Raw genomic sequence first — 23073 nt, 5'->3', positions numbered from 1 at the left:
ACTTAAAATAAATTTAAAAAATTAGTGCTTCCAGCAGTTGATTGTTTTCATCTGCACTTGGGATCAAGGTCAGGCCCAACCAGATTCAAGCATGGAGTGAATGTTATCAGACAGTCCTGTGCCGGGAGCGTGGGGGATCCCCCACCCCGGGTCCAGACTAGATCTGAGCCTCCTTCAATCCCAGCCTCTCCCAGTCCCACTAGAACCTGAAACATGAATAGTAAAGGCTTTGCCTTGCGGGGTGTGCTAGCCCACCCCCCACTCAGCCCTATCTCTGCTCAGTGTCATGGCCACAGCTGGGCATCTCCAGGCCAGGAGGGCGTGGAGGGATTCCTGGGGGCTGGCTCTGCCTTTCAGGGGTGCTGCCTACTCCATTTGTCTGGATGTGCACTACCAGGCCGAATGAACACCCCACTTCACTTCTCATCCCAGGGCTTTTTCCTGAACCCCAACCCCTTGCTTGGGCCGTACCACGTGCCCAACCCTTTGTTGCGGTTCTTCCTGAGGTCCACAGCGACACCTCTGGCTTCACAAACACCAGTGGCTTCCGCGTGCATATTAGATACATGGCGTCGCTGCCCCTCTGTGGTTAATGTTACCTTTGTCTACAGACTGCAGCTGCTGGGCCCCCTCTCCCATCAGGGCTCCTCACCGTTCTTGCTTTTCCCACATGGCACAACTCACTGCCTGCCATCAGAGGACATCCACCTACCAGTCCCACGAACTAGTCTGTGAGCTCCTTGAGGGCAGAGAGCCTGTCTCTGAGTTAACCCGCCATCTAGGGCAGTCGCTGGCGCCGAGAGATGCTCAGTAATAGTTGCTGAGTAAGTGAGTGTCCAGACCACGTGCCATCTTCCCCTTGAGCCAGAGTGCGCTCTGTCCTCTTTGCCTGAGTGGGCTGCGTGAAATGGGGCACTTCTCTATGTCCCAGATGATTAGTTGCTGGCACTGGACTTTAGTCAGACAGATGTAATTAGGATCAGGGCTTCACCCCTAACAGTGGGATGTTGGGACGTTAAGTCTGCTTTCTCACCTGTAATGTGAAGATCGTAAATCATGTGAAGGGCCCAAGACAGTGCCTGGTCCATATGTGAAATACCCAACCCATGTCGGCTCTAAAATGTTTTAGACACTATGGTAAGACTGGGGTGGGCTGAGGGAGGATGGCCCACTTGGCTTTAACCGACCCCAAGGATGCCAGCAGAAAGCTCGGTGTGTAGCAGGAGGGCTGCTCAGGGAAAGGATGCCACGTTTCCCATTGTTACTTCATTTACCCTTGAGGGGACTGAGCAGGCTAAGTCAAGGAAGGTGAGCAATGATGGTAAGGAGGGGAGATGGCAAAGCCTGTCTTCCGACCTGCCTCGTGGCCCTGGGATTAAGTCCTGGCCTCGCCAGTCACGAACTGCATGACTTCAGGAAAGAATCTGAGTGTGGCTAAGCCTCGGTTTCCTTCCACTAACAACGGTCACAATACTAGGTGAGTTGCAGGACCCCATAAGGCCTGAGCAGGATGATGTGTGTGAAACAAACCCAGGGAGCCCACATGCCCACCGTGTGTCAGGAACACACGAAACTTCGGGAAGTGGGTTCCAGACAGAGTGCCCTTTAATTCCTGTGTAGTTGTGAGGCTGAACAGCAGGACACTGGGTTTTTCTGACTATTTTCCAGAGAGATCCTCAAAACGCAGTCTGAGGACTTCAGTTCCCCATGCTATCCAGCCAGCCAACAGCCCTTCATTAAATGCCGGGCTCTGCTGGACTCTCTGGAAACAAGGAAGAGGAAGAGCCCCCCATCTTTCTCCTCCCAGAGCTCACAGTCCACTGGGACATTCAATAAACCACCACAATGAGGGAGAGCGGGCCAAAGGACAGAGGGGAGGGGAGAAAAAGAGTCAACAGGCACTGCTGGGAATTGGCACCTTCTTCCTCGCCTTCTTTTGCTTCTTTGTAAGATGGACCTAAGAGCATAAAAGCTCCCTGCCTCATGGAGTTACTGTGAATGAGAACAGAGAGAGCACAGGCTTCTTTCATATTTTTTTTATCTGCTTTAAATCACAAAGTGAGACTGACGAGACATGCTGAGTCTAGCACAGAGCCTGGGCAGGAGCTCATTAATGCACCCTCCCACCCTGAGTCCCAAAGGTAGGAAATGTGTTAAGAACATGGATTCTGGAGCCAACCTGCCAAACTTAGAATGTCGGCTCTACCTCTTGCTAATTATTTGAACTTGGACAAGTTACTTTACCTCTTTGTGCCTTGGTTTCCTCACCTATAAAATGGGTTTTTAGTAGTACTTACCTGGTAGAGTTCTTATGAAGATTAAATGCCTTAATAAAAACAAAGCTCTTAGGAATGCCCTGCACATAGAAATTGCCCTGTAAGTAAATGGGTGACAGTTTGGGACGGGAAGGGGGTTGGGGGCTAGTGGCCCTTGAGGAGAAACAGTGGTGTCCTGTGCCTGGGGAAGTCCCTGGGCAATTTTTTGGCTTTCCCAAATAATGCAGGGGTCCCTGCTCTCAGCCTAAGCATCTTCCTTTGAAAGAGAGGAAGGGAACAAAGGACATCAGACGAATTGACACGTGACAGTCCCCCTTATTAGTACTTACAACATGCCAGGCATTATTTCACAGAACCCTAAACCAACGCCAGGAGGTACATAACATTATTTCCATCTCAAAGATGAGGAAACTGAGGCTCAGAGAGGTTAAGTTACGTGCCCAATGTCACACTGGGACTTCAACAGAGGTTTGTCTCTCCCCTGAGCCCTGCTCCTTCTGCTTTCCAGGACATCTTTCAATAAAGCAATAAAAGCTTGAGAGCTAAGAGCAGAGCATTTGGGTGGTGCCTCGTCACCCACCCCTTCATGGGATCCTTGCCTTTGAGAACAGATTGCCTGCAGGTGTTTTGTGAGCTAAGGCAACGGGCATCAGACCTCCCGATCTGACCTGTCGAGCACCAGACCGACAGCGGCAGCCACGGCGGGCTGGGCTGTAAATATGTGTGCAGGCCCCACTGGTTTCCTGATTCGTGAGTCAGCCAGGCTGAGGCTGCCGGTCACACAGCCTGAGCAGCAGTGATTTGCACAAGTCCAGAGCTGACGGATAGCCTGTGGGAGCCTTAGCTTTTCCTGGGAGGGCACTCAGGACTTGGACCTCAAGACCAATATTGGTCCTCACTGGTCATCCAGCACCTGTGTTCCTGTCTGTGTTCCAAGGAGAGAAAAATCCCCTCCCCACCCCTAGGTTTTCCTCCAGTTGGAGAGCTGCAGGTGAAGGAAGGCTTCCCAAAGAACCCGAGCTGGGTGAAATGAGGCAGGAGAATGTTCCAGGTGAGGAAGCAGTTAGTGCAAAAGCACTGTGGCACCGCTGAGCTTGGTGTGTGGGGGAATGTGACTCGAGCACAGAGTCTAGCAGAGGAGGCTGAGAAGCAAGCAGGGACCAGGACCTTTGACCCTGAAGGCCAATAGCTACCGTCGGGGCTGGGGTGGTGTGGGGAGAGGTAGGGGTGTGTGAGGGTGCTGTCACTCGGATATTTACAGAAACTTAGAACCCCAGCATCTCAGGATCATGGGAGTTAGTATCTGAGAACCACCGATTCTAGGAATCTCAGAATCTTGACATTTTGGACTCAGAATGATAAACTCTAGGACGCTCAGTCAGGGGATGTTGGATCATCACCTTTCTGAGCTAGGCAGCCCTCTAACTCTCCAAGTCTTGCACAAGATAATTCCACACCAAAATGCCAGTTGGTCCCTGGCTTAACTGCCAGTGGCAACGGTCCTTTCTGAGTGCTGGCACAACAGTCCTTTCTGAGTTCCTGGGCGTGGCCCTCCTGGAACCCCTCCCCTGATGGGACAAAGCCCCTCAAGAGGGTTTCTTCTCAGCTTGGAACTAGCCTGCTGCCACATGCTGATGCCATTATTTCCCAAGGCTCTGAGTTCTTTGTCACACCTCCCTAGCTCACAGGAGCCTTCCTACTCAGTACCCCTGAGCTGGAGGGGCTGGGGCTGAAGCCGTGTTCACGCTGCCTGGACACAGCTGGCATTCATCACCCGTCAGGGCATTTTTAATAAGTCCCGAGATTCCTGCTGAAAACCATCAGAGTAGCCCGAGTATTTTGTGCCCTTTAAGTAATTTCACAGCATTTGGGCTGTAGTCCCACCTTTACTTTATAGGAGTTTCCTCCTCACACAGCCTCAGGGAGCACAAAGGCAAACTGGCCTTTTTCCAAGGTCGTTTAGTCCATGAAGACCACTGATTTCTATTAGTCCATTATTCTCATTTTCATTTTCTGAATTACTCACAGTGGACAAATAGAGTCCGTGGAAGAGAGAGCCAGGAGCTCTGGCCCTGGGGGAAAGAGAACTCAATTCTCCTCCTGGCTGTGCTGATAACCAACCCTGTGACCTTGGGCAGGTCTGGGAGTGTCAGACGGGGTGAGCATTAGAATCCCCTGCCTGGAACTGAAGGATGTAGGTTCCTAGACCTGTACCCCAGGCTGGCCCATGGTGAACCCCCAGATTGATTCTGGCAACCTTTTGTCCTTGGTCCCCTACTGGATTTCCAAGCATAATTGTCCTGTGAATTCCAAAGGTAGCAAGCACTCTAGGAAACCCTCACCCACACTTAAGCGCTCTTCCCTCATTTCTTGGTCTTGCTTGCTCGGGGATTTGTATCCAAAGAAATTGGATTTTGTGTGTGAATATTCCATATCAGCCTTCCAGCCAAAAAGAAGCTGAGTTTAGCAGTCTAATCCCTTCCCTTGTGTTCTAAGCATACATCATTCTAAAGAGAGGACTTTTTTTTCTGAAATGAATCAGTGATCATAGAAGCTGTTGGGGCCTGAGACACGTGGCTCCTTTGGCACTGAGGCAGTGACAAGGAGCAAAGTCTTTAGAGTCAGGCAGCTCTAAGTTTGAATTCCTTACCGGCTGTGTCATTGGGGGTATGTCACTTAAAGTCTGATCCCTGAGTTTTCTCCTGTGGGATTGAGACTGTGGACTTGAGCCAGGGGGCCTGCTTTGCCCCCTTCTCACTCTGTGACACTGAGCGAATCCCTCCACCTCTCTGTGCTCTGATTTCTCAATCTGTGGAATGGGGATAACACTACCCTACCTGCAGCAGTTGTGTGGTTGCTGAGAGGATTGAATGAGCAATATATAAAGCAATTTAGAATAGTACCTCGCATGTGGTAAGCACTAATTAAATAAGCATTATCTATAAATGTCATTGTTTGCAGGGCGGTAGTGAGATTTCAGTAAGATGAGAATCTAGAATACTATACGGTATTTCATGTGCGCTTAATATATAATTGCAGAATGAATGAGTAAAGAATGGGATGTATTGAGGTAAGGAGCTGAGCCCAATGCCGTTCTATGCCACATGGGGGACAGTGCCCACAGAACCGCAGGCTTCCCACCCTGGGCGTTAGAACCAGCGCGTGGGGCTGACCTGGACCGTCGCCCACTGATTATGCCCACCCTTTCCCAACTCCACACAGCTCTCCCCAGCTCAGTCAGTGACATCAGGTTAGTAGCTTCAGATCAGCTATGGTGGGAATATTTGCACCATAGACATCAGCAGATGTTATAAATCAGGGGTGTGTGTGTGTGTGAGAGAGAGAGAGAGAGAGAGAGAGAGAGAGAGAGAGAGAGAGAGAGAGAGAGAGAGAGATTAACACCCAATACATTCCTGACTGGCCAGGGGACTATTTCTATATCATCTGCCACAATCATCTTCAGAAACCGGTACTGACCGTTTTGTTGCAGGATACAAGATCTTTCGGAAAACAAGTCATTTTATAGCAGATAAGAGGGCATTAGTGGATGTGGAGAGCCTGGTTGTGGAGAGCCCACTAAGGAAAGAGTGCTTATTTCTTGTGAGTTTTGGTGGCCACCAATGCCTGGCTCTGACACAAAAGAGTAGACCCAGAAACAGATGACTGGTACTGTAGGTGGTAATTTTGGGACTTTCTATAACTTGCTAAGACTGAATTAATGCTTGGAGCTTCCCAAGAAGATTGTGACACTCTGCTTGGACCCTGTAGCCATATTTATATGCCATCTGTGGGCTCCCAAGTGGAGACTTTCCCAGTCCTGAGTAAGGACAATTTAAGGCCACTCCAAATCTACTTCAGTATCAATTGACTTTAATAGCTGAATAGTGCAGCTATTAAAGCAGCTGGACAGAAGTGCAGCTATTACGTGTATTGGACAGAAGGGCAGCTATTACGTGTATTGGACAGAAGAATAAACCACATGGAAGGCACTTGGAAAATACCCAGGATTTGAAAGCTTGTCTGATCTTAGAGAAGAATGCACAAAACAAGGCTGCCCCTAGGCTTAGGGCTCAAGTTGGCATATTCGTCTGGGATCCCAGCTGTCTAAGTCCAGCTCACCATCATTCATCAGCAGGGGCACCTGAGTCCAGAGCCCCCCTCCAGATTCTTCAGGGGCGGTGGGGTCTGGTGGCATTATATTTATTTATTTTTTAGCCCTTAGCTAGGTTTGATGACCACTGCATCATCATAATAAGTAATCTCTCTTTTGAAGTGTGTTGACATGTCATTTGTATTTCATTGGCCCTAAATGGCTTTAGAGGAAAAACCAGCTACTGTTTACTCTCAGACGAATAAACAGAAATGTGCTGTGCTTTTAATCTTTAAATTAGCACCATTGGAGACTAGCAATTATTAGCACTTCTCAGTGGGGGTGTTCACATCCCTTCCCAGGCAATTGGAGGGCGGGGGTGGCAACTCTAATCCACGCTGGCCTTGTGGGGACAGAACTGAGCTTGCAGGGATAGGCAGAGGGGACAAAAGTGCCCTGTGTGGGGGCCGCTGGGAACTACAGGGGGACAGTCCACGGCATCAGATCCAAAGATGGCCACGTGGAGAAATGAAAACAATGCAAAGTAAAGTGTCTGCAACTAAGAGCAGCAAGACACAGCCCACGGGTTTAGGAGAATAAGGGGGAAAAGTCTCTGGCCAGGGAGTGGGGAGCCTTTTTCAGAGTCTGAGGCCTTCGCTTAAGGGCTGGAACCTCACATAATTCCAGAGGAGGCTCCTTCGCACATGGTTACAAAGCCAATATTCATTTATTTCAGTTGTCACCAGGCTTGGCTACCCATCTGAATCTCCCAGGGAGCTCATATGAAACTCAGAGTCTCTGGTCCCATCCCAGATGTACCAATCAGATTTGGCGTGGGGTGGTACCCTGGGACCTGTGTTTTTAACCAACTGATTCTTACACTGGCCAGCTTTTATTCCAGTGAGGCAATAGACAGTGTCGAGATACAGTGTAGACTCTGGGGACAGCCTGGTTGGACATAAATCCTGACTCCACCACTTCCTACCTGGGTCACATTGTACCTTCATTTCCTCACCTTCAAAATAGAATGATAATAATGGTAACCACCCTACCAGAGGGTTGTCAAAAGGCTGAAATGAGATAATCTATGCAAAGTGCTTAGAATAACACCTAGTACATCATTTTTATTAATATTTTCTTTATTAAATGTTAGCCAGTTAATGCAAAGAAGCAGGGGTAGAGGAAGGTAAGTTTTCATATACATACACATCATGTATACAGGTCCTGGGTTGAAGGTTCACATGTTTTCGAGGACCAGACAAGGAAGAAGCAACTGGTGGGGACCATAGTGTCATGGAGAATGCATGACTGTCTCAGTTTGGGTTCCCCTAGAAGCAGAACACAGAACAGAGATGGAGTTGAGCCCAGTTCATTTGTCTGGGAGCCGACTCCAGGAAACAGGGGTGAGGACGTGGGGACGTGAGACAGGGCAGAGAAGAGTGAAGAGTGAAGCCCCATCAGGCATCAATTTTCTGCTCCTTTATTTTCCTTTATACAAGAGATAAAGAGTATCTCATTAGGCGTTTAAATCAAATTAATAGCCAGTGGTACCAGATTTCTGCTCAGCCTGCAGTTTCATTTGGGGTGACCCCATGAAGCTAATTGCTTTCTACGGGAGCAGGACAAGGGACAAATGTAGGGAGAGAAGAAAGGGCTCTGTTTGACCAGGCTGGTGAATTGCACATTTTCACTTGGCACCCAAGCCTGAAGAAGGGCGAGTAGGCAAGCAGCCCCACTTAGCTGGCTCTAGGAGGAGGCACCACATGGCGATGATGGAGAGTGGCCTGTGACCCCCTGAGAGATGAATGCTGTTTCCTCAGCATGGCTTCTGGGCGTGCTGATTTACAGAGGTCATCCAGATGTCAGCAGAGCAGGGATTTGTGGAGAGCAGGAGAGGGCTGGAGCAGCAAAGCGAGCAGGATTACACCTGGCCCCATGCAGGGCGCAAACTGTATTTCTCTGTTATCATTGGCTATCTATAGCTCCGCCATTGATTCTAAATTTGGCAAAGTCACAGAGGGCAGACTCCCTACCTCCCCCTTCCCCAACACATTAAGACAAACATCAAATACAGCCTTCCTCTTTTTTCCACAATTATATTCCTGTTATACTCTACCAAGACACTTTATTAAAAGTTATTTATAGGTATTTCGAAAAATAATTAAAGGTAGCTTATGTAGGCAAAAAAGGTAAAAGACAAAGCAGCTTTCCTGCTAGAACTTAAAAATCAAAGCTTTAGCAAAGGTAAAAAAGCAAAACTTCTGATAGAATCCTGTCATGAGTCATTATTATATTTGCCTCTGAGCTTATTGGAAGCCTTGACGAAAAGGCAAATATGATGATGGTTATGTGTTTGTGTTTAGATATAAAGAACAGCACCATTCTTTATGTTTTGTGAGCTAAGTTCTGAGAGGTATTTACCATACATATTATGTATAATATATAATAAGGAATATCTTGGACAACACTTTTCTAGCAAATGCAAAAGTGCTTTTGAGATAATTCCTTCTTGCTTTGGCAATGGGCAAAGGTTGAAGGAAACCATGAAAACCTTATTAGGTAAAGGTACTTTGCAAAGACTGAGCCAGTGTTTTCCAGGGTATTTCAGGACTTTTAAAATTTTTTTGACAGCAGTTGTTTAAATGGGGCTCAGGAAATCCTCTCTTCTAATCAGTAACCAGCGTTTGGGATGCAGCTGGCTGAGAACAGAATTTTTCTCCAGCTGATCCACCAGAAACTTTTGTTCTAGTTCACTGTTAACAGCGCTCAGAAGCACAAAAGGGCAAGCAGCTCCTACAAGAAATGAAGCCTTTTCGTCTCTTGCTGCCACCTTCTAAGCTGGCTCTTTTGTGTCTAACTTCATTTCCTGTGCATCAGGAGTTCACAATCTTATTTTAACCCTGGCGTCATACCAGGACAATAGATCCTGTTTTGTTACCTTTGTGTATAACAAACCACCCCAGAAGTAAGTGGCTTAAAACAGCAACCATTCATTGGCTCATAATTCTGCCGTAAGAGCTGGAGCCACAATTCTGCAATAAGGGCAGCTTGTCTCTGCTCTACGTGGTGTTATTTGGGCTCCCTCCTGCCTCCCTTGGGTTTGCAATCCCCTGGTGGCTGAAGGATCAGAGATGGTCTCACTCACATGTCTGGGGCCTACGTGAGAGGGAGTCTCTGGGCCTGTCATCCCCAGGGAGGCTGGCTTGGGCTGCCTCACTTAGGGCAGCGAGAGAATGAAGCAGAAGCTGCAAGGCCTCCTAAGGCCTGCGCCTGGGACTTGCAGGGGGTCCCTCGTGCTACACCCTGTTGTCATATGGTCAGTCCTGATTCAGGGTATGAGGCAGAGAGGTGGGATTCATGGGGGACCATTTGGTGGCAATCGTCCACAATCCTGTCCCATCAATACCACAGTAACAGTGGTCCCTGGGGGCAGCAATTCTCACCTGAGGGGTGGGGGGGGCAAGAGCAGGGGAATAGGTATGTCCTCCCTGGGACTGTGGGAGGGGTCATTTGGTACTAGCCCAGTTCTTAGTCCAAGCACTGTGCACTTACCACTACACTACCAAATATCAGGCTTTATAGGCTTTCTATTTAACATTTTTAAAAAGGATATATGAGGGGTTGGCTTTGAAGTGATGAAACAATAAATGTTGTGTGTTTTTTTTCTTTTTAAGATTTTATTGGGGAAGGGGAACAGGACTTTATTGGGGAACAGTGCATACTTCCAAGTCTTTTTCCAAGTCAAGTTGTTGTCCTTTCAGTCTTAGTTGTGGAGGGCGCAGCTCGGCTCCAGGTCCAGTTGCCGTTGTTAGTTGCAGGGGGCGCTGCCCACCATCCCTTGTGGGAGTCGAGGAATTGAACCGACAACCTTGTGATTGAGAACCCACTGGGCCATGTGGGAATCGAACCAGCAGCCCTTGGAGTCAGGAGCATGGAGCTCCGACCGCCACCAGGCTGGCCCCAATAAATGTTTTAAGAGGCCTCCTGGCAACCATACTTGAAAAACTTGTAAGCGTGGGGCACATTGAGTTATGCCACTTTTTGGCCAACTTACTGACATTTGTGAGACAGTGGCATCCCTGGGCCTCCCCAGTCATCTGAGCAATCCAAGATCACAGGGTTGTTTGCATATCAGCTACAGTGATACGTACTGCATGCTGGTGGCAGCACAAATGTCAGCTGAGTTTTCTCCAGGCTGGAATGAGAACACCTGACGGCCCCCACTAGCCCTAGACATGGACGAGGGTGACACTATTTGAAAGGATGACTTGACCAGCAAAGCCCATATGCTCATCACTTGCAGGACCTGCACCTTTGGAAGGGCCAAGTAACAGGCATTGGATAACAGAATCCGGGAAAGTAAAACATTTTTAATTCAGAGGAACAGTGTAAATCCTTAAAAAGATTGAATTACAGAGGAGTCAATGGAAGATCCTACGTCTTGGCTCAGAGCATGCATGCAGGAGTGCACGTGCACACATCTCTCTCTCTCTCTCTCTCTCTCTCTCTCTCTCTCTCTCTCTCTCACACACACACACACACACACACACACAAACACGCGCATGTGCACGCATTCATGAAGAGATGGGATGAAGGAGGCCTGACTTAAGACCATGTCAAAAGAACCTGTAGGTGTATGTTTCCAATAAGCTCAATTTGAGTCAAAAGTAGGCAAAGTTAATGTGACCTTAAACTACGTCAATAGGGGCAAAGATTCTAGAATGAGGGAGGTGATTAGTTCCCGCTATTCTCTATAGCCTGTTTTACTCCAGACCTACTAGGCCAACTCCTAGGTGCCTAGTTTAAGCATGTTAGAGAAAAACTAACATATTTAGAGGGAAGTTCAACATGATAAAAGACCTTGAACTTACAAGGTGTGAGGCAATATAAGGAGAAGCTAAAGACATTTGACCCAGAGACATCCTCAAGGACTGAAGGGTCTTCAACTCTAAGTGCTTGTCGCGTGTAAGAAGCACTTGATCTACCCTGTATGGCCACGAAATGAGGCTTGGACTGCTGAGTGGAAGGCTGAGGGACCCTGGCGTTTGGAGGGCAAAATTAAAAAGCACATCTCACAGCTGGAGGGGCCCAGTGAGGCCTGGCCTGCACAGAGCCCCTGTCCCTGCAGGGCAGGATGATCGTGCATCAGGACAGACAAGGGGACCCACACCTGAGATGGGTTCCACACTAACTTTGAAATCCTGTCTACCTAACTCTGAGGTCTTGGGATTTGTAGGGACTTGCCCAAGGTCACAGAACAGGTTAGGAGCTGCCTAGGACGAGAATCTCCTGTCTCCCTTTCACTGCTTCTGCCTTGGATGCGCAATTGCCTCACCTCCCGGATGATTACTCAAGCAGGGGTACAAACAGCAGCCTGGGGGCCACATCCGACCCATTCATCCAGGACTGTTTGGCAAGCATCGTGTGCAAAAAGGTTTGAACTCAATGTCTCTAGGAGGACACGCCAATGCTGGCAGCAGCCACCGGGCCTGTTGTCATCCTTGGCTTAAATCCCCTGAACACGTTTGTGTCTCCTGCTTGGTCCCCATGGCCTTGCTGCTCTCAGACTTGCAATCTGTGGGCAGGCAGGAAACTTCTAATGTAGGAGCAGGGTACAGCAGGAAGAGTGGGAGAGCGATCCTGGGCCAGAGCACATGAAGAGGCCGTGGTCAGCCCGAGATGGATTTCCAGGGACGGTCTCAGCTCCCCGCTCCCTTACAACGTCCAATGTGACAGAAACTGGGAGTGAGGAGGGAGGGACAGAACAAGGAAAACTTTTTGTTTGTTTGTTTGTTTGTTTTTAGCATCTACTGTGTCATACCTTTTTCAGACATTAATTCCATTTCATCCTCATGACAACCATATTAGTTTCCCAGGACTGCAAAGTACAAAACCACAAGCTGGGTGGCTTAGAACAACAGAAATGTATTGTCTCAGTTCTGGGGCACAAAATCAAGTTCTGTGCTGCCTCTGAAGGTGGCAGGGGAAGGGTCTGTTCCACGCCTGTCGTCTAGCTTCTGAGAACCTCAGGCGTTCCTTGGCGGGTAGATGACGATCTTCTCTCTCTGTCTCCTCATTTGTCTTTCTTCTGTGCATATCTGACTGTATCCATCAGTCATATTGGATTAGGGCCTAATGACCTTAGTTTAACTTGGTTACACCTGCAGACTTTATTTCCAATTAAGTCCATATTCTGAGCTACTGGGGTGTAGACTTCTGTATATCTTTTGGGGGCTACACAATTCAACCCATAAATAGTGCACCCTCTAGTCCCCCAAATTCATGTCCTTCCCACATGCAAAATAAATTCATCCCATCCAAACATCGTCACGGGCATCAAGAACTGAGTTAGTAACAGGCTCAGTGTCATATCGCTAATGCATGGAAAGCAGACTTAAAATGCCCCGTTGTTGGCACCAACCACTGTCCTCTTTGGGTGCGCATGCCCTGTATGTGTCAGGCACTGTGCCCGCTGCCTCGTGCCCTTTTCTCACACTTAATGGGCTGCTTGTGTGCTGGGGCCCCAGACTGGGAACCTGGGGATGTGGAGCTCCTGAAAAGGACAGAGCTCAGCCCAGGTGGGTCTGTCCCAGGGCTGGGTGTAGGCAGGGTGAGAAGATGGGAGGAGGGGTGATGGAGAACACAGAAATAGAGTGGAGATCGAGCTCTGGGGAGGTGCTGTGGTTGCAGGTAGGAGAATGTGGCCCACTGAGGTCGTCATTTTGGGTCCCAGCCTGTGGCCTGAGCTGCTGTGGAAAACACAGAACATGGCTACGGTGCTCCCACTAGCCGCAGGGCCAGGGGGGCCTGTTCTGTAGCTGCAGGCCCCATTCCCAGTGGTAAAGAAGCAGGGGAATCAGATGCCTAGCCAGGCCCAGCCACAGCAGGCAACACACCAATGGCAACTGTTCACAGGGCACAGCTCCTGGTCATACGCTTCCCGGAAAGATGGAGATGCAGGCAGAGTGGGTCCTGGACTGTAGTCTTCACGGATGGCGCCTTCTCTGGGGATTCAGGGAGGACTGGTGGAGGGCACTGGGGACGAAGGAGGCCCCTGAGCTGATGAGAAGAGTGTGGCTTTGCAGTCATTACACCAGCTTGAAACCAGACTCTGCCACTTCCAACCTGCATGGCGTCGAACAAGTTGATAAACTTCTGAGCCACATTTTCTCAGGGGCTTTTGTGAAGATTAAGTAGTGTGTGTGAGGCATGTGATCCCGTGCAAGTTCTGGGCTTAGGTTCAATGAATACTGCTTTCACCTCTACTTTTCCACTGAGTCGCTCCGGCCATCCCAGGGAACACCAGGGAAGAGCTGGGGAAGGGAACGGACCCTCCAGCCTCTTTCGGGTGTCATTTCAGCCTAGAAGGGTGAATGCTTTGATTGTCCCCTGCCCCCATTATGCTAAGGATCATTTTCTCCCTCACAGAGGAACTGAAGGAGAAGCTGATGGAGTATGTGGACAAGGTGAACGGCCAGAAGCCGGGCTTCATCAAAATCGTGCGCCACACCAAGCAGGAAGGCCTCATCCGCTCCAGGGTCAGTGGCTGGAGGGTGGCCACGGCCCCCGTCGTGGCTCTCTTTGATGCCCATGTGGAATTCAATGTGGGCTGGTAAGTGCCCATCAGGAGGGGAGGATGAGTGCCAGTGTGGCCCAGGCACTTTGGCCCAAGTGGGTACAAAACATGCTGGGATCTCAGTCATGGTTGCAGAAAGTAGAGAATTCTGGGAACAAGTGAGATCTGGGTGTGTGAGTGACCTAGGCCACAGGGCTGGCCCTTCCGGATGGGAAAAGGCCAGGGGTCAACAGTTCAACACACAGGATCTAAAGGGTATGGTGACAGCAGGTGTGACTCTGGCTAATGTGGTCTTCTAGGGGACACAGGTGCCCTGGGCTCCCCAAATGCCAAGCCAGAGGTAGTACAGAATCTCAGATTCTCCCTCCTGGGAGAACTAGATCTTCGAAAACCTTTCTTTCTCTGGTCAGGGCTGCTCAGGTGCTGTGTGGGGCCTGAGTGACTACAGCCAAGCAGGATGGGGCACCTGATTCTGACATCCCTGTGTGTGGCTTTGCAGAGAACCTGGGCGCAGGAGGCCCAGGCCCTGGGGATGGCTGAGTACCATCCTGATGGCACTGAGGTCTGCACTCCTTCCCAGACTCCAGGTACCGCCCTCTGCCTCTCCAGGGTGCAGTAAGGGGCACCCTTTAGCAGGAAGGAGCAGCAGGGTATGCACACAGCATCACTGGATTTGGGCTGCTTTTATATAACGGGTTGAATTAAGACTGCAGTGCAGCCATTTTTTGTAGTTGAAGTCCCTGCTTGCCATTTGTGACTATTTAAAAAGAATTTTCACTGGATTATCGGCAGCAGAGGAGAGGGACACTTACTATTTCAAGCTGATTGGAATAAACAATTATGCAACAAATGCATTGTTAATGAGAAGCTTATCTTTCCCGTCTGCAAACACTTTGCTCTCCTGGTGCCCATAGTGGCCTCCTGGCTGCCTGGAAGCCAGACCCCCACCTCTCCTTGGGCTGTGGGGAACGCAAAGCACAAGCTTGGGGTGGGGGTGGCACAGCTGGAAGGACTGAAGCCGCATGAAGTAAGTTTGCTCTCAGCTCCAAGTCTCTGCCATCACATGTGTCCTTTTCTCCTGGTTAATGCACTGAATTTCAGCAAAATCAAAGCCCAAGTTGAAAGCTTCCCCTGGAACCTCAGATCTGTTTCTTTCTTCTTTCTTAAGTCTTGATTTTCTTTTTTTCCCAAAGTGGAAAAAGAGGAAGTCAAGCAGACACAAAGATCTAAGGCACTAAGAATGTCTCAGCTCAGCCCAGGAGGTGCTGAAGGAGTGGCCAGGCCTCTTGCCAGCCCAGAAGTATGGGGGATGGGAGGTTTTCAGGGCCTCCTTCCAGGAGGTAGAGCAGCTCTCCCCCGGAGGAGATGGCCAGGTGTTCTTCCCCTTTCTGCAGGGGAGGGAGCTTAGTTGCCAGTGTGACATTTCTCCAGCTTGGAAACAGTAACCCCCTCTTTCCCTCCCTCCCTCCTCAGGGCTGAACCCGTGCTCACCCGCATAAAGGAGAACCGGAAACGGGTCATCTCGCCATCCTTTGACAACATCAAGTATGACAACTTTGAGATAGAAGAGTACCCACTGGCAGCCCAGGGCTTTGACTGGGAGCTGTGGTGCCGCTACCTAAACCCCCCCAAGTCCTGGTGGAAGCTGGAGAACTCCACGGCCCCGATCAGGTAAAGCATCCTCACCCAGGGGTCCCTCTGCCTGTCTTCCAGGCTCCCCTCCCAGCCCAGCCCTTATTCCCCAAACTCCAGCCCCATCATGGGATGTTGGGATGGTGGTGGAAAGGAATTGCAAATGACCTTCAGTTATTACTTACAGGCTCTGATGATCTCTTTCAAAAGAGCCTTGGGCCCCAGAATCCATTCAGAGGCTCAAAGTTGCTCATTCATACACATCACTGTGGGACACATGCTGGATGCCAACTGCTATGCCGGGTGCTGGGGGTCCGGACTGGTTAAGACTTGAACCCTACCCCAGAAATCCTAGAGTCTGGAGAAGACAGACAAAATAACTGGAATAAAATAATTGAAAGAACAAATTGTTCTATCATGCTGGTGGAAACCACAGGGAAAGTGGGGAGAATCCTTTTCAGAAAGTGTAGCATTTGCACTCGTTTCTAAGGACAAGCAGGAGATTGCAAGGTTGGGGCAGGGGTACCCATAAGCGAAGGAGCGAAGAGTGAGTTCATGGGCACAGAGAGACGTTCAAAGGGGGCTGGAAGGGGGACCTGAGGGAGCAGTGCAGCCCATGAGGCTGGAGGGATGGAGAGGCAGGACCAGACCCCGTGGGACCTTGGATACCTGGCTGATGATGTTTGAGCTCATCCTGTAAGGCTCAGACAAAAGCGACTTCAACCTGCATTTCAAAGATCCTAAACTCTTTCAGCCTTTGCCGCTACCTTCCTACACAACGGAATGACTCCCCTGCGCAGCCTCTGTTTTATGGGTCAGGACTCCTGAAATAGCCATCCCCATCAGCTCTTATTTCTGTCTGGTTAATCACAGGTACCTTTATGCTCCCTGCAAAGCCCTGCCTGTTAAACATGCAGACAGCACCAGAAGGTGGCCTAGGGGACATTCCTGGAATGAAAGAGATTGGAAACTGATGTTGCTTTGTATTACATGAGGGAGAAAAGATTATGAAAAATTTAATTGAAAGTGAGTGATGATTATCTAAGATCACATCTTCCTTGCCAGAAGAAAAAAAGAAAAACAACTATATTTAAAATAGGCTAGAAGGGAACTCCACCTGGCTTTCCTGCGGGGATCTCTGTTACCTATCTGGTAGGCCCCTGCCACAATTTTGTGTTGTTAAGTATTTGTTTGGGGGTCACTGTGTGCAAGGGCCTTAGACACACATGGTCTCATCTGTTCCTCATCATAACCTGGTGACAGCCCATCATGTCATCTCTATTTTACAAGATGAGGAAAACCAGACTAACAAAGGAGCACGGCCCTGCCAAAGGCTCTGGGCGGTGGAGCCAGGATCCAAGCCCAGGTCAGCTGGATTTCATGCCAGGTCATCATCCCCCTGATCACCCACTGCTGAGCTCGGAACTGATTGTGGCTGAATTCTGCCCCCAGGACTGGTGAATGCTACTGGGGAGAAATAAACCATCATGCAATAAGCGTTCTTGCAAAAGACTGATAGTAGCTGCTTCTGTTCTGCTCCTCTCTACATGTATCAGCTTGGTCTTAGTAAACCTGCATTTTAGATCCTTCACAGAGAATATCATCTCAACCTCAAAATTTCCATCATCTAATTCTTATCAAAAATGTGGCTGAGAGAAATTGTATCAATGGAAGGTTTTGGAAGAATATTCCTGGTTTTATCCCTACCGTGTTTCCCCGAAAATAAGATCTAGCCAGACCATCAGCTCTAATGCGTCTATTGGAGCAAAAATTAATATAAGACTCGGTCTTATATTATATTATGTTATATAAGACCGGGTCTTATATTAATTTTTGCTCCAAAAGATGCATTAAAGCTAATGGTCCAGCTAGGTCTTATTTTCGGGGAAACATGTAGATAAAGACAGCCTCACAGAAAAATACAAATTTATCTTACCCATCTCGGCTCCTGTGTGCTTGGAGCTGTACTTTAGTGCTTTGTCCAGGCATGATATAAGCTACGAAAAGAGCCCAGAGATATCTTCTATTGCATTCTAAAGGTGTGTCTTTGAGATGGTTGTTTACTACGTACTGAAGTGACCTCTATAAGAAGACTGACGTGACAAATTTCTTTCAGATTCACTGCTGATAAATAAAGTCTCACTATCCCTGAGGAATTCGTATGACATTTCCACATGGGAACTGTAAATCTTATTTCTAAGACCACGTGTGTTCATTTTCACCTCAGCCACCAGGAAGCTCAGAGTCTGCTTTGTGGGTCCACTTTAAGAACCATGGAGGAGGATGCTTTCTAACTGGCCCCCAATTTTGTGGTGAACTTTTGGTCTTTTCAGATATTTATTATATTGTTCAATGTATATTACATTTCCTTGTAAGCTATTTCTAATTCGGGAAGGGCGGGTGAGACAAGGTATAAATCAATAAAACTTTCAGGCTGACTGGGTCCACTTAATACCCTAGCTGGTTAATAAGTAATAGGCTGCCCGAGGCGTCCTGTGCGCATCCCAGAGTAACTGTTTTGGGTTCTGTCTTCCTGTCTGGGTTTGGTCGTATGGGGCAGGCCCCTTCCTGCATGTCCAGCAGCAGTCTGCCATGCCCGATGTTTTAGGAATGCCCAGGAAAAGGCTGCCACCCCATTCTGCCCACCTGCTGGGCTGTTCTTAAATCTCCACCAGGGAGAGGGGATTCTCTGGGCTTCTACACTGTGCAAGTGCATGTTTTTCAATGATCTTTCGAGTACCAATTATGTCCCAGAGGTTTTCAAGAGCTTTACATCACTTAATTTAATCATTGTGTGGTTAGAGGTGATTCTTTCATAGATACAGAATCAGAGGCTCAGAGAGGCCAGGCAACTTCTCTCAGAGACACAGCCAGAAATGGGGATTTTTCCCATAGCAGCCATCTCCAAGGCCAGGGTTGGGCATCCCCCACCAGAGCAGGAACTCAGTCTGCTTTAGGAGCAGTGGGTTGATGTGACTTGACCAGCCTGGGTACCTGAGGTCCATGGAAGGTGAAGCCATCCAGAATAAAATGCAGTGATTGGGAGGGAGGCAGGGCAGGGACCCCAGCCTGCCTGTCTCTGCCTGAGCAGCCTCCTGCATTAGTCAGTATTCCTCAGAGAAATGGCCTGCAGAATAGCTGTTTCTCCACCTTAATGAGTTTCCAATTCCAAAGATGGGTCATTTGCATGTGAGTAACGATTTTCTCATCGCTGAGTGAGGAGTCTTCATTTCTCCTTTTCTTTCTCTTCCCTCCAAATCCTTTAGCCACCAGCTGATAAGATGCTACACAAGGGCTAGAAATGGGAAGTGTGCAGTGGAATAATTCAAAGTCATTTGTATAAATTAATGCTCCCAGCAGAGAAGCAGCCCACGCCCGCCCGCTCCTGCTGATTCACCTAATAGGGATCACGCCGTGGGAGGTCCCGAGCTGGGTGTCTGCACAGAGCCTGCGAGCCCCACACTCACACTCTCACTAAGGAAAGACCTTCCAGCTGCTGGACCTACTGCTGTGGAAGTGTTGCCCCAGCCTAAGACCCCTGCCAAATTCCATACCCAGAAGATCCACCTAAGCCCTGCCTGGTGGATCTCTTCCCCTCATGTCTCACAGGCACCCTAAGATCAGTGTGCTCAGCAGGGATGCTTTTTGCTTCTGAAACCAGCTTCTTCTCTACACCCTGTACTGATGGGTGGCTCCCACCCCACCATCACCCTAGCCATAAAGCCAGGCGGCATCCAGATTCCTCCCTCTCTCTCACCTGCAGAGTTCATCTGTTCTGAAGTTCTGCTGATTTTACATGACAGTGTGTCTTCAAACAATGCCTCTGTCATTGCTGGTGCTCTGTTCCTGGTCCTCCTTATTTCTCAACTGGATGTAGCAACAAGCGTCCCTACTAGAGTCCTCAGTTTCCACCCAATCTCCTCCAGTCAAGCACCTCACAGCTGCCTGAGTGTTCTTAAAAACACAGATCTGCCCATACTGCTGTCTGCCTAAAATCCCTTGTTGACACTCCTTTAGCTACAGATAAAATCCAAATTATTTACCGTGCTATTCAAAGTCCCAGCTCCTCTTTCTAAATGGACCAAGGTTGGCATGCAAAACCCAAGGTGGGGAAGGAAGGGAAAGTTGACATGGGTGGTGCCCAGACAGAAACAGAGACTGGCTATGCAGGTCAGAGCTCAGGAGTCAGGGCAGCTAGAGATCCAGACATTCAGTTTAAACTGGCAGGCTGGGTACCACTTCTCCGGGCTAAAAGAAACGAAACACTGTCAGGAATGATGGTTGTTCTCAGGACAGGAGCTGCCAGCTGCTGTTAATGAAATAGCTTCTCTAGAGTAGCTGGTGAGGGTAGACCTGGGAGGTCAGAGAACGAGGTCTACGCCAGCTCTGGCAGCAAAGCAAGAGGACCAGCTCATCCTGGTAGGAAGACACCACTGTTCTCACTCCCCTGGCAGCGGCATGAGGACCCCTGCTAACCACTGGCCTGTCTCCCCGCACCCCTGCAGGAGCCCGGCCCTCATTGGTTGCTTCATTGTGGACCGCCAGTACTTCCAAGAGATCGGCTTACTGGATGAAGGCATGGAGGTCTACGGAGGCGAGAATGTGGAGCTTGGCATCCGGGTGAGCAGGGTTTCTCACCCATTGGGTGTGGCTCAGCTCTCCAAAGGGCAACTGAGTCTAAGGTCAAGGGTCACAGTCTGATTCTGAATGTCTAGTCCCTAACCTTTGTCCATGTGTACGTGATGGGCTAGTGCAGACGGGGAAAGACACAGGGTGGGACCTACAGAATTTTTGAGAAGAAAAGGAGTTTAGAAACGGTTTTTGCCGGAGATGGGGACGTGGGAGAGTTGGGCTCCCGACTCAAGGCAACGGCCTCTTTGTTAAAACCAAACATAGGCTGCCTGGGGGAGAGCAGAGGTGTGCTCCAGGAAGAGACTACCAGCATTGGGGGTGACCTCAGAGTCGCCGCCCCTTGAGACTTCTCACACTGACATTCTCCGTGTCCTCCACACTGGCCCACAGTACTTTCCTAAAGACGTTGTCAAAGAGGGCTAGAGAGAAGTAAACTCACGGGTTATAAACAGCAACACACAGCCAGGCTCACCCCATGCTAATGTCTGCCTCCACCACATGCTCGTCAGACCCTCAGGCCCATCCATGCCTCTTACCACTCTCTGAAGGTAGCCTCTGTTCCGCCCGAAGTACAGGTGGCCCTTTGCAGCTGCCAGTGTGTGGTATGAATCCCCAGTAGGCACCATTTAGTTTCTCATCCTGCAGGAACATTTCCTAGGTTCTGGCCCCTTTCCCCAGGTCCATGAAAAGATAACTCCAAAGTGAACCCCTCCCCCAAATCTAATGGGACATGTAGGTCCCCTGGTTGTTGGCAGGAATGTGATGATGGATACAATGAAGGACTTCGTCCCAGGGGGAAGCCCACCCACCTGTCCAGGTTGTGGCCCTGTCCCCATGAAAAACCCAACCTTCAAGCTACGGCTTGTCCCTACAATGGTCCCCACTGTCCTCTCCACGGGATCTCTGAGCAGCCTGACACACTCACGCACTGCAATCTCGCCAGACCTTGGAGAAATCCTCATACCTGCTGGTATTCATGGCAGCCAACATGTTCTCCTTATTGCCAGCCCTCCTGCAGACCACACCGCCTCTGCTGCTACCTACTGGTGATCCCCTCTCGCCGCTGTGGCCCTAGTGTCTGTATGTGGCATCTCAGTTCCTGATAGCCAGTTTCCACTCAAGGACTCCAGCTTGGGTACAGCTATGACCTTCTAACCCACCCACCCCTGGGCAGTCCGCTGGCCCTGCACTCCCTTTGCCCTGCTGTGAGGTGAGACTGGGCACAAGCATCTCACAACACCTGCAGTGGCCTGACAGGCACGGTGTGGGCCTGACCTGTCGCCCAGAGTTAACGCTAGGGCTTTGGACACTGGCAGCAGGAGCAAGTTCTCTTAAGCTGAGCTTAGAAAACACTTCCCACACCTATATTCACTGAAAGCCAGAGAAATTGCTTTGGAGGCAGTCAAATGCATGGGCTTATTGGGAGCTAATATATTCATGGAAGACAGTGCCTGCATAATCACCCTCATTTTTCCAGCTCTCCCTACCCTGGTCATTTATTCACCATTTGTGTCCTAACCATTGAATTTCAGCACTGCTCCTGGAGAAATGCTCTCCCCCAAACATAATATTTTTCACCAGAAGCTGCTGCCAGGAATTGGCTGAGCGAACAGGACCGCCTCTAGTCGCTTATGCTCTGTGGGTAAAAGTGTCTGGACATGGAGAAAGGAATCAGATTTGTGAATGCTGCCTCCAACCTGGACATGAGTCAGTCAGACTAGTAGGGGAGTTCCAGCTTTTCCTTGCTTAGTTGTCCTGGAGTGTGGGACTGGGTGAGCCTTTCAAATACTTGTTTAAAATCTTTGAGTGATTTCATGTTCAGGATGTAAAATAGAGTGTAAAACATTGCCTGGCGTCCCCCCCGCCCCCATCTCTTCCCTCCCACTTGATGGAAATGAAGTGTCATTGGAATTGAATGACAGGTGGCTTTTCAAGCAGGGACCCAGCGACCTGTTGGCTGGCAGAGCTGAGAGCAGAGAAGTGGCTCGTTCAGTTGGATTCCGTTTCCCTCTTTAAGGAATACAGAACTGCCGAGCATCTCTGAAATAGATTTTCACATTTTGTGTGGTTATCAGTGTGTTTTTTTTTCCTGTTTTATGAGTTAATATCTCATAAATAATGTACTTTCCTCATCTAGGGCCTCCCCTGAATTACTCCATAAGATTGTGTGTAAAAGGAGAGACATTGCTTTTCTTACCTCATTTATTCAGAGGCAACTTATTCAAAGTCGTTACCCATTTGGAATGCAGAAATAGAGTTGTTTGCACAATTATTCAGTACCTGCTCTGTGCCAGAGATTGTGTCAGGCACTTTGCTTATGTTAGCCATAAAAAAAGTAGTTGCCATTATAATATCGCTTTTTTTTTCAGATGAGGAAATTGTGAAATTAAGACCTTACATGTTCTCAAGGTCATACAACTTATGAGATGCTGAGAAAGGATTAAATCCCAGGTCTTTATGATTCGAAAGTCTAGATAGGTATACCACAGTGATTTAAGAATAGAAGTCCTTAGAGCATCCAAAAAACAAAATGTATTACAATGTCCATGCAGCAGTTTCTTCTACTTTATTCACAGTCATGTCTACTGAGTCTCCATTTAAAGCCTTATTTTTATTTTGCACTCAATTCTAATATGCTTTTTTTTTAATTTTATTTTATTAAATTTATTGGGGTGACAATTGTTAGTAAAATTACATAGATTTCAGGTGTACAATTTTGTATCACATCATCTATAAATCCCATTGTGTGTTCATCACCCAGAGTCAGTTCTCCTTCCATCACCATATATTCGATCCCCCTTACCCTCATCTCCCACCCCCCAGTCTAAAACTCAGTGGGAAAAGGAAGGGAACTGCTATGGCCAAGC

The 23073-nt window shown here is 48.9% G+C and overlaps 1 protein-coding gene across 1 annotated transcript in view; it reads left to right on the top strand.

The window, feature by feature from the left end:
* GALNT18 (polypeptide N-acetylgalactosaminyltransferase 18) overlaps positions 1 to 23073 on the top strand; it is a 310766-nt gene that overhangs the window by 206211 nt on the left and 81482 nt on the right. The window contains exons 4-6 of the mRNA XM_019729256.2: positions 13795 to 13978; positions 15416 to 15613; positions 20080 to 20194. Coding sequence (XP_019584815.2) covers positions 13795 to 13978; positions 15416 to 15613; positions 20080 to 20194 — 497 coding nt within the window. The remainder of the gene's footprint in view (positions 1 to 13794; positions 13979 to 15415; positions 15614 to 20079; positions 20195 to 23073) is intronic.

Source organism: Rhinolophus sinicus, linkage group LG06 (genome assembly GCF_036562045.2).
Source record: "Rhinolophus sinicus isolate RSC01 linkage group LG06, ASM3656204v1, whole genome shotgun sequence".
Taxonomy (NCBI): domain Eukaryota; kingdom Metazoa; phylum Chordata; class Mammalia; order Chiroptera; family Rhinolophidae; genus Rhinolophus; species Rhinolophus sinicus.
The sequence above is the reverse complement of the archived record's forward strand: the minus strand, read 5'-3'. Positions and strand labels throughout refer to the sequence as shown.